The 12,232-nt window shown below is 39.1% G+C and overlaps 1 protein-coding gene across 3 annotated transcripts in view; it reads left to right on the plus strand.

Moving 5' to 3' along the window:
• Window positions 1-12,232, plus strand: part of Tbx15 (T-box transcription factor 15) — a 108,092-nt gene that overhangs the window by 54,185 nt on the left and 41,675 nt on the right. For all 3 annotated transcript variants that reach the window (XM_006985634.4, XM_076574708.1, XM_076574707.1), the window contains exons 2-5: window positions 4,938-5,151; window positions 8,794-8,895; window positions 10,550-10,721; window positions 11,707-11,874. In XM_006985634.4, the coding sequence (XP_006985696.1) occupies window positions 4,938-5,151; window positions 8,794-8,895; window positions 10,550-10,721; window positions 11,707-11,874 (656 nt within the window). The remainder of the gene's footprint in view (window positions 1-4,937; window positions 5,152-8,793; window positions 8,896-10,549; window positions 10,722-11,706; window positions 11,875-12,232) is intronic.

A 12,232-nucleotide genomic window follows, 5' to 3' on the forward strand; every position in this document is an offset into this window, starting at 1 on the left:
CAGCAAGAATGATTATTCTAAAAATGACAAGAGATAACAAATGCTAGAAAGACACAGAGAAAAGAGAACTTCTGCATACATGTTAGTGAGAATGTAAATTAGTATAGACATTGTGAAGAATGGTATGGAAGGTCTTAAAATTTTTAAAGGGGAATTACCATATGATCTTACTAATCTATACCTAATCTCACTGTTAGGTATAGATACAAAGAAGTTAAGTCAGCATGTCAAAGAGACATCTATACTTATTCACAATAGCCAAGAAATGGAAACAACCTAAATGTCCATCAACTGACAAATGAGTACAGAGAATGTGATACATTCACACAATGAAATACTATATCACCATAAGAAGAATGAAATCCTGCCATTTGCAGCAACACAGGTAGATTTGGAGATCATTAGTTTTGCTAAAAGAATCCAGATTCAGAAAGACAGGCACTGCATATTCTCATTTATACGTGCCATCTAAAGAAAGTCGGTGTCTTAGAAATGGCAAGTTGAACGGTGGTTATCTGAAGCTCCTAAGAGGAGAGGTGAAGAGGGATGGGAAACTCTGTCAATGGCTAGTACACTTCGAGAGGAACAGCAAGTTCTGGTGTTTCAGATTTTAAAAACATGTTTATTATTATTATTATTTGTGTGTGTGTGTGTGTGTGTGTGTGTGTTTGTATGAATGTATGCCATGTGTGTGCAGCTTCCTCAGAGGCCAGAAGAGGCCAAAGGACCCCTGGATCTGGAGTTACAGGTGATTGTTAACTGTCTAACATGGGTGCTGGGAATTGAACTCAGGTCCTCTGGAAGAGCAGAAAGTACTCTTAGCCTCTGAGTCATTTCTTCAGCCCCAATTCAGGTGTTCTAATGTATAACAGGGTGACTAGAGATAAGAATTTAACACACACACACACACACACACACACACACACACACACACACACACACACACACTTCCACAAGGTATGAGGAGGAACTTGAAATTTTTCACCATGAAGAAATGACAGATGCCCAAGAACATGTTTAACCTGATTTAAACACCATGCAATTTGTAAGCATATCAAAACATTATGCTATGCTCATGTATTGACAAGAGTTAATACTGTGAAAATCACTATATTGTCAAAGACAATCTACGGATTTAATGGAATCCATGTAGGAATACGAATGACATTCTTCACAGAAATAGAAAAAACAATCCTAAAATTAATGTGGGAGTATAGAAGACTCTGGATAGTCAAAGAGACCATGAGCTAAAAGAACAATGCAGGATATATCACAACTGCAAAACTGTGTTAAAATGGTACTACAGAGCCACAGTAAGAAAAACAGAATAACACCAGCACAGAATTATACACACGGGTCAATGGAATAGAACAGAGGACCCAGAATTAACCCACATAGTTAGCATGACTTGATTTTTGACAAAGATGTCCCAAACATACATTGGTGTAAAGTCAGTCTCTCTAACTGACTCTATGCTGAGAAAGTGGATATACACATATAGAGGAATCAAACTAGACTGATATTTTTCAACTTGTACAAAATCAATTTAAAGCGTATCAAAAACACAACAGTCTGAAAATATTAGAGGCAAAGATAGGAAAGATATTTAAACACAACAGGCAGAAGCAAGGGCTTTCTGAAAAGGACTCCAACAACTCTGGAAATGATTCAAAGAAATGACAAATGGAATTGTATGAAAATAAAAATCTTCTGCATAGCAAAGGAAACAATAATTGAGCGAAGAGACATCCTACAGGATGGAGTAAATCTTTGCTACTATACATCTGACAGAGGATTAATACACATAATATATAAAGAACTCTGAAAACAAAGTGCCACCCATCCAAACATTCTCCAACCACCAAATTAATAAATGGGCTAATGAAGTAAACAGGAAGTTCTCAAAAGATGAAGTACACATGGCCAGTAAACCTGAAAAGAATGTTCAACATACTTGACCATCAGGGGAATACAAATAAAATAATACGGAGATTCCATCTTACCTGAGTCAAAATGGCTATCTGGACTAGGAAATCTGTTGCAAGATTGTGTCTGATAGACATGATAGAAAAGCTACACCCATGAAATTGCAACAAGGTGGCTGCCTAAACAAGACCTGAACAATGACAACACAAGTTGACATGCCAACATGGATGGGTGACATCTCACAGAGTTCTGCCACTAGATGAAGAGCTATGAGTAATTAACAGCTGCAGGGGGAGAGATATAGTCTTCCCTAGGGATAAGCCCCTGTAGCTGAAAGTTTTCCTGGTTCTGTCTGGCTCCTGCGACCCTATGGTCTGCAGTCAGGCAGACCCAAGTAAACACACACAGACGTATATTAATTAAAACTGCTCAGCCATTAGCTCAGGCCTACCACTGACTAGCTCTTGCACTTAAACTCAGCCCATTTCTGTTAATTTGTATGTTGCCACATGTTCTGTGGCTTTACCTGTGCCATTACATGCTGCTCCTTGGATGGTGGGCTGGCATCTCCTGACTCAGCCTTCCTCTTCCCAGAATTCTCCTTGTCTGCTTATCCTGCTTATACTTCTTGCCTGGCTACTGGCCAATCAGCATTTTACTAAAACAGTGTACAAAAGCATTATTCCACAGCAAGCCCCCTAAATGTTATCGAACACCAAGTAGTCAGCCCTAAAAACATATACATATAAGCAACAGTAAATGGACTCTGCAGGCTATATTAATATATTTATTTATGCATATCTATCAATATATATCAGCAGTAGAAAAAAGAGGTCATGAATTTGAGGGAGTTGGGGGTATGGAATGCATGGGAGGGAGGAGTGGAAGGAGAGAAATGATGTGATTATATTTTAATTAAATAAGAAAAGAAAAAATGAGAATACATTGTGGTAAGGATGTGGAGGAAAAACAGCATTTATATACTGCTGATGGGAATGGGAATTAGCCTACTCTACTCAATATAGAAATCAGTATGGAGGTTCCTCCAAAAATCTAAAGCTGGAATACCACATGACCTAGTTGTATCCCCTCTGGGAATATGCCCAAAGGATGGGAAGCTACAACACCACACAGATACTTGCAAATCCATGCTTATTGCAGCACCATTTATCAACAGATGGATAAACAAAGAATATGTGGTCTATATACATAATGGGATTTAATCAGTCATAATGAAGAGTGAAATCATCTTGTCTGTTGAAAAATGGATGCAATTGAAGATAATCATCATATTAAGTAAAACCAGACTCAGAAAGCCAAGTATTGTATATTTTGCTCATTTGTGGATCTTATATATGGATTTATATGTATATGTATAACACATATGCATATACATACACACACAAATATGGACAGTAAATGGACTCTGCAGGCCATATTAATATATTTATTTATGCATATCTATCAATATATGTGTGTGTATATGCATATGTTTTATATACACATGCATATATATATATACACACATAATACATATATGAGGATGAAAGAAGGAAGAGGACAAGAAAGGGAGAGGGGAAGAAATGAGAAGATATGGGAAATTCATATCGTCAAAATACATGGTCTACATCTGGGCAGTGGTGGAACATACCTTTAATCCTAGAACTTGGGAGACAGAGGCAGGTGAATCTCTGTGAGTTCAAGGCCAGCCAGTTCTACAGAGTGAGTTCCAGGAGAGCCAGGGCTGTTATACAGAGAAACCTTGTTTCAAAAAAACCTAAATAAATAAATAAATAAACAAATAAACAGTCTTCTTGGAAGAAAAGTAGAAATGTCATTTATCTAAGCATTATGTTGTTCCTGCAACCTCTACTTATGTATTTATTTCTAGGGAATATAATCAGAATCTTTGGTATTACGGGGTGAGTTAGATAAACAGGTCTCCGAGGCTTGACATCATTTGACCTAAGAAGAGTATACTAAGATGACTTGAATGTGGGCAATCTTAGGATTTAGAAGTTTTGATATCAGGCTCCTGAAAGCAAAGCTTAAACATCTCAGAAAAATCTGATTTCAGCCTCCCCCTTGCCCCCTTAGTACCTCCCAGTTGGTCCCTTTGCCTACCTCCTCTGTCTGAGGACAGAAGGTACAAGAAAACCCCATGTGGCCCAGGATGTCCGATTCAGCTTTTATTTGTTTGCTTTGGATCCCACCTTCTTGTTTGCATCACTCCTCCCCTCACCCATACTTCAGAAACCAATCAAGGTGTCTTCTGACCCCATCTATTCTCTTTGTTTCAACTGCTTTCGCTAGTAACTTTTTCCATATGGTTGTATCCTAGCCTCACAAAAGAGGTTTTTGGTTTTTTTTCCCCCTCTATCAAAAAAGGTTTGATTGGGGTTATAGGAAAAACTGTTTACTCAGATGTGTCACATACTGCTTTTAAAGATGCCAAACCACTTCTTTTCATTATGTTGGTGGTCAGGGAATAGAGGGGTGGAGGAAATATTTCTATGTTTAAAAATAACTGAGTGATGGGCAGTGATGCCGAGTGTCAGGGAGTGAGAGGCCATGATGCTGGGAGCAATAAGTCAAACAGTCCAACCAAGGCCTAGAGATGGAGTCTGTGTTTGTGACTTTCATTTCATGTGGCATTTATTTTGTCACTCCAGTTTGGCCTCATTCCCTTCAACACGGTGACATTGGTACTCTTTATTTTGCCTGTTTTCAGACCGAATTTCTTCAGCTGTTGCTAAAACTTACTAAAATGCCAGATGTCACGTTGGAAACATGAAACCCGAAGGAAGGTCGTAAATCACAAAAACAAACCATAAAATAAATAATAAAATTCCATGAGTGCTGGGCTCTGGAGCTTCCCAGCTTCAAGTCTCCTTTTGTTCACTCCTCTCCCAAGCCCACCATGTCTCCCAACCCCCTCCCCTTTTTTTTACAGCCAGGCATGAGGGCAACTGGGTAGTTTCTCACCTTGGCCTTGATTGTTCATGTTGCAGATTCTGAGCAGAGCACTGGGTCCGACTCCGAGGTGCTCACTGAGCGGACCTCCTGTTCCTTCAGCACTCACACTGACCTGGCGTCTGGTGCCACGGGCCCAGTGCCTGCTGCCATGTCTACCATGGAGGAGATTCAGGTGGAGTTACAATGTGCTGACCTCTGGAAGAGGTTCCATGATATTGGAACGGAGATGATCATCACCAAAGCAGGCAGGTAAGGATGTTCTGTTGAGCGACCAAACTCAAAGGCACTACATAAATGGGCCCTGTTACTCCCATTCCCACTGACCTGTGATAGAGTCAGCAAAGCTCAAGCATCTTGAACTTCTTCTTCTGCAATTGGATTTGCTAATGTGGTTTTTACCGTGTTTGCTCTCACAAACAACATTTTCCATCCTCTGACATATTTCTTCATCTAATTCTTGATACATAATAGAGAAATGTTAGGTCCAAAGCAAATACTTATTCCTCCATGTAATATTTTCAAGAAACCTTTTCTAAAATCAACAGTTTACATCTTTGAAGACTAAAGTAATCACATGCCTTTTTAAGAATGAGGCTTGGTGCAGCTGTTGAGCCAAGGTTATTGATCCATAGTGTTTGTTGTTGACTTGAAATTATTATATAACTTCATTATGATTGGGAGAGTCTCTCGTGAAACTAGTTACCCAAGATAATAAAAGTATGGAAACCACTGTCTCTCTTAAAAGAGGCACCTTTAGTTAAACCATGACTTTACTGGCATCCTTCAGTTTTGCATAGCTATGTGTCTGTTTTGTGCTGGGCACTGAACATACATAGTACTTGAACTTCACAAGAATCCTGTAAAGTGAGATGTGACTCTTCTGTGTGGATTCAAGGAAAGGAAGACTAAAAAAGGCTAATCAGCTTCATGAGGGCAAGGGCTATTGAGCAGAAACTCCAAACTTCATGCATATGCGGTGCTTTAAAATACATAATAATTTTTATCAATCCTTCCCATTAAAAGTTGTAGTTCTTGTCTCTGACTCAAAATGAAAATGATTTAGTTAAAACTGAATTTGGATTAGGTCTTTACATATACAGAAATAGCTATTGAAATTAATCATGACTATACTATTTTATTTTCTCAAAGCATATATATATATATATAGTTATATATATAGTTATATATAGTTATATATATCATCAGAGTGAAAAGGCTCCATCCAACTCATTGCTTCCACACTATTTTCATGAAAATACTCATTATGTTTAGTTTGTTTTCTCTACATCTCAATGGATATAGAGAAACCAACACATTCAATAAAAAAATCTAAAAACCATGAATGAAATGAACTTGAATTCCTGCTTGTTTCTATTCTGGTACTCTTATTGCACTGTAACTTTTCATAGTGATGAAAGGCTTGTTGTGTAGCTCAGCTTTGAAGGAGAATTATCTTCAGTGCCACCTCATTACTTGGATTTTAGTGTTCTCCTCTTCTACTTTTCATGGTGTTGAAAATTGGAGGAAAACAAAGAAATTAAAGGAACTTTATTTTAATAGAGAGGTTGAATAGAGAGAGGCAAAATATTACACCTACTTTTTGTCTAGAATGTTTTTTGGTTTTAATATTTGTTGTTGTTGGGTCTATGTTTGCCATGCAGTCTTGCTGCTAATGCCATCCCTCACTCTATAAACATTGGAACTCAGTTCATTGGTGCACCTCCAATATTTCAGTGTTTAAGTTCAGAAGTTCTGCACATATATTTTTACAAAAATCCTCTCGATTCTTGACAATACCAACATACTCCCTAGCAGTTTCTTCTTTAGTCACATCGAAGTTTTGTTTTTCTTAGTTAGGTAGGTAAGAGTATGTCTTATTACAACTAGGGAAATACTATTCACCATTTATATCTTCCTGCACACCCAGCTGTACAGAGCCCTCAATTTGGGGAACACCAACCAGTCCGTGTAATCAGCACCATGGACAGAGGTGCTTGTTGGGAGTAATGGATTTAGAAGACAGAATTGACCTAAATTTAACCATAAAATTAATACCAAACATGACTCATTTTATGAGATGTGAAAGATAATTTCTTTTTCATTGTGTTATGACTTATGTTGGATAAAGTATTAAAATACTAACACAAAAATTGGGCAGTGTCTGGAGAGTTCAGAAGATACATGGAGAAATTGAAAGCAGGTGCGCAGTCCATAAGTTGCCTTGCTTTGTCTTATAGATGATAGGAATAGAATGATTTACCCAAAGTAATTTTATAATTTGAGTACTTAGGATTATATAACTGTCACAGTGAAAATATCAAATTAAAAATATCTAGTGCCCTTTCTTTGAAGTTATTAAAGCAAAAATAAATCCATTTCTTTCAGTGTAGCATAGCCCTTGTAGGTGAACAAGAGGAGGCACATCTTCTCGCCTCCACTAGTAAGCTTTCTCTCTGTCTCTCACCAGATGCTTCCTAGTAATTAAAACATAGAGGAGAATAGTAATTCTTGCTGTTAAGAAGGCAATTACTGGTCTGTGCTGAAAAGTATAGACTAAGGCTCTCAGATGTTTGGAAGAATTAGTATAGATCAAAGTGTGTAACTCACAGTGAATGTTATTGAGTGTAGCCACTCATCACATTTTATTGGTAAGACTAAAATTCAAGGCCTCCTCATTAAAATTGTGAGGATGGGAAGAGAAAATATAAAATGACTGGAAAATGATCAAGTGTGGAGGAGGAATGGCTATGCATTTGGTGCAACTATTTCAGAACTCACCACCATCCTTATCAAAGATCTCTTGTCTCTCAAATGTGATTCTTATGGTGCAGACTTGCTGCCAGACAGACATTTGCTTTATGGGTTACTTTTGCTGGATAAGGATTGAATGTGAGACTTGTATAAAAAGCCTTGCATACATTTGCAAGATGGCTGTCTGAGGTCAGGGCATGGTCTATGGCCGTGAAATGGAGCAAAGCCAATTAGGCCATATGTGGATCAAGCTTGTGACCTTGACCTCATTAGCACCGTGGTCGGCTCAGCTCCATTAACTAGCCCCAGATGGTTATGCTTAATGTAGTATTTTGTGTACAAGTACCCTAGAACACTTTCAGGCAATCTATATTTTTAAACTGATCACTTTTTAATGTCTGGTTTGATGCAAATAAGCTTGGTGTCTTTCCTTTCTTCTTGGAGTTTTTGAAGAGAATGGCAAACTTTATTCTAGACTTGTTGAAATCCAATACCTCTTTCGAGCTGTGCCCTCTCCTCCTTTCAGTTATGAGAGAAGCTGTAAAGTGCCACATCCTGACCTCACTTGTTTTGGCAAGTTTAACAAGCCATTGTGGTGGAAGCAAGGTATTGCCCAGAGGCCACTAGACTTCATTTGGTATTTGCTCCTTATTCCACAGGGTCCTTCCTCTGACACACACGTTGACAGCCTGAGAAATTGCAGAAATTTTTGTTCAGTTTTATGCATTGAAAAAAATCTTTAGTGGCCCTTTGTTTGGAGACTAGCAGCAATTCATTTTGTTTCATTATTTTCTTGGGAAATTAATTTTCAGTGACAATTTCCAAATAAACTCAGTGAAATGTTTGATATATATTACTAAAAGGTTAATTAAAATATAAAGCAGAGTCAGGTATGAACTGTTTGAGTGTATGAATCATGAGGTACAATAAATTTAAGCTAAGAAGAGATACAATTTTGGCCATATTAGTCTTAATTATTTGCAGTGATCATTTACAGTTAAATAGTAATTAGCCAACTTGGGGAATTAGTGGATATTGGTCTTGGATGTGCTTAAAATACCCAATGAGAAGACACTTTAAGCTTGCACTCCAGTTTATCTTCCTCCTCTCCTGAACTCATGCCCTTGTTCATTTTCACAGGAGGATGTTTCCTGCCATGAGAGTGAAAATCACTGGCCTGGATCCACACCAACAATACTATATAGCAATGGACATTGTGCCCGTGGACAATAAAAGATACAGGTAAGAACTTTGGAATCTGGAATTGTAGAAATCACCAGTATCCCAGGGCAATTTCTTAAACTCCTTATGTGAATAAGGGCAGAGGGTATGCCAGTAGTCTGTGTGGTAGAATACCAGTCAGGAAACAGTAACTAAAGCTAGGAAACCAGGGCTTACTAAGTGTGTTTTCAAATCCTCTATACGTCTCTGGACAGAATAGGATTTTACAGTGTCCCCTACAGGAGCAAAAATTAAGTGGCTCTTTCTTGAATCTGGAATTAACTGAGGTAATGTTAAAAGGATGAACACATTAAATGATGTGTCTTGTGAAATGATAAATGAGTTGGAATTTAAGGCTTTTGGGGGGAAGGAAGTAGGCAAGTGCAATATATTCAATTGCACATCTAACATGCAACTCTTGAAAAGATAGAGAAGAACAAATTGAAGGATTGGAAAGAATGTAAGAAGAGAATCTTATTAGGGGAACAACTGTCCTTCATATGGGTGCAAGTGAGTTTGATAAATAACTTTATCTCAGATTTATCTCAATGTGTTCTCCAAGTCTCTTTGATGACATTTATATTGTTATTATAAAATACATGGTGGCATGCTTAGTGTCTTGAGATCCCAGTAAAATAAGTGGTGCATTTTTAAAAAGTCTAATGTATGATAACTTGGCTGTAAGCCTCTGAATTTGGAGGTGAGAAATTGATGCAGAAGCCAGAACAATAATAATATGAAGAGGGAGCTGTCCTAGAGAGGCATGGTCTATATTGTAGGGTTTAGGTGAGAAAATGCTTCCAGTAAGTTAAAGAGAATCTTGGAAGCTATAATTCTGGCTGAGTGCTTCTATTTGTTATAGTTCTGTGCCCATGTAGTCCTTTAGAACCAAAACTTAAGGAGGTGCCACATACCTGTGAGGACCACAGAAAAATTGTTGAGCTTGGGGGAAAACAGACTTCCTTTGCTACAATCAATATCTCATGTATAGGGGCATTATGGGAAAATGATGTGAACAATGAAAAATTTCCAAACCAAGTTCATTAAAGCGAACACTAGGAATATTTGATGGCGATTCTTGGAGTAGTTATACTAATGCAAAAGGCCCCCGATTCTCATAGAAATGCCTTGCAGAATTCAGACGGTTAGCAAGGAAATGGTTAATGAGTCAGAAGCCTGGAGGGTGTCTGCACATGGCTGCTTTTTATAGGACAATATGGAAGATGTTTTTAATAAGGAACAAAACCCTGAACAAGTGGCTAAAGATTATATGGTTTGCATTTGAAAGGTGAAAGGTTGCAGTAAAATACCTTTTCTTTAGCTAGACTCAGGGACTCAGGATGCCTGTGTGCACACAGGGGTGCATGGCACAGAGAGGGAGGAGGAAGAAAAGGGACTCTGAAAATGTTTCCCTCGTGAGAGCTGTGGCTTTGATCATCAAGGACAACGGTTCTCCATCGGCCCCATTCCTTCCTAGTGTCATTGTCAGGGCAGTTTCATTTCCCCCTGATTGTCCACATTTCTGTTCTTCTCATTTATATTCTCCACGTCATTCTCATCATTTCTCCATTCTTGTCATCCCTTCATCTTTCCCGTTCCTTTCTTCATTTGTTTCTTGGGTCACCATTCTTCTGTGCATTTGTCTCTAAATTCTCCCCCTCCTTCTGTGTCTCAGATATGTGTATCACAGCTCCAAGTGGATGGTGGCTGGCAATGCGGACTCCCCCGTGCCTCCAAGGGTTTATATACACCCGGATTCCCTGGCTTCTGGAGACACCTGGATGAGACAGGTGGTGAGTTTCGACAAACTCAAGCTGACCAACAATGAACTGGATGATCAAGGACATGTGAGTTAAAGAACTCCATTTACTCCCCCCTCCCTCTTTCCCCCTTTGCTTTAGAGCTAATTAGTCCCAGGCCCTTTCTAATAGGTAAAATAAGAATCTGTATGCTGTTTTAAGTAACTAAGCATAAACTTTTTTTCTCTACTTAAGTTTCATTTATTACAAATCTAACATTTAGCAACCATTTGCTATGTATCAGCTTGTATTTATCAGACAAAGTCCTTTTCGCTCTAGGGACCCACAGTCCAGTCAACGAGGTCAGACAGAAACACAGGGCAGATTAAACACGGGTAAAATAAACCACAATATTCAATAGAGTAGCTCACAAAAAAATACCTAAGAGAAACCAATGAATGACCATTTTGGCTGATCGGTTAAGAAAGCTGTGAATTTACAAAAGAAGCCTCAAGCTTTGCTGGTACAATCAGAACAACGGATGCCATTGACTTATCTCTGGCAATAACCAGCATTTGTCCTGGTGGCTACGACTATTTTCTTCAAGGAAATAGTAATTTTCTGAGGTGGTAAGGTCACAGATATGCCATTTACACTTCTGTGACATGAAATGAAGCCCACAAATTCAGTGAGTGTGATAAACTAAGTGTAGAGTTGAAAGGAAACATGGGTGCCTGCTGAAATGTTGAAGGCAGAGGGGAAAATATGAGACGTGGCAGAGGTTGAGAAGGTTTAGTCGAGGGCTGTCTTAACACGAGAATGGGTGGCCAGCATCTTTCCAGTTAAACAAGTGAACCACATCTGCTGTCCACAATGGTTATACCCTGTTATACATTTCCAGGTAATGCTACCCAGTGGCTTAGTTCTTGCCCTGAGTGGATGCACTGATTTCTAGGCTCCTGTGCATCCCACCCTTAATCTGTCCTCCTCCGACAACGCTCCCATCTTGTGATTTATTTTTTGCACGAGAGTTTGAAAAGATGCAGGGATCTCAAATTCACACCTAGCATAATGTTTCCTCTTCCTGTTTCAGATCATTCTGCACTCTATGCATAAATACCAGCCTCGAGTCCACGTGATCCGCAAAGACTTCAGCAGTGATCTTTCACCCACCAAACCTGTGCCTGTAGGGGATGGGGTGAAAACATTCAACTTTCCTGAGACGGTGTTCACCACAGTCACAGCCTATCAGAACCAGCAGGTAAGAGGCCACTGTGGACAGCCTGCTGCCTCCCAGATTTCAAAGAACCTTTGTCTTGTTATTGGTGAGGAATGCTTAGTTCTTCTCAATGACACAGAAAAGTCAGAATGAGAGATGCCAGTCTTGCAGCACACATGAAATGTTGGTGATGACAGTGTGGTGATGTCCAGTGACAGCTGACCTGGTCTACATTTAGCTCAGACTCAAGCTCCCTCATCAAGAGCACCACACTCCTATGTTGCCTTCGTGTCTTCCTGTGTTTGGGGTCTCTTCCACATCCTGACAGTCCTCACTGTGCAGGATTGGGTCTTGCTCTCCCCTGGGTCTGAAGATTTCTATGTGCATCTCTCGTCCATGT

This window comes from Peromyscus maniculatus, chromosome 6 (assembly GCF_049852395.1).
Source record: "Peromyscus maniculatus bairdii isolate BWxNUB_F1_BW_parent chromosome 6, HU_Pman_BW_mat_3.1, whole genome shotgun sequence".
Taxonomy (NCBI): Eukaryota; Metazoa; Chordata; class Mammalia; order Rodentia; family Cricetidae; genus Peromyscus; species Peromyscus maniculatus.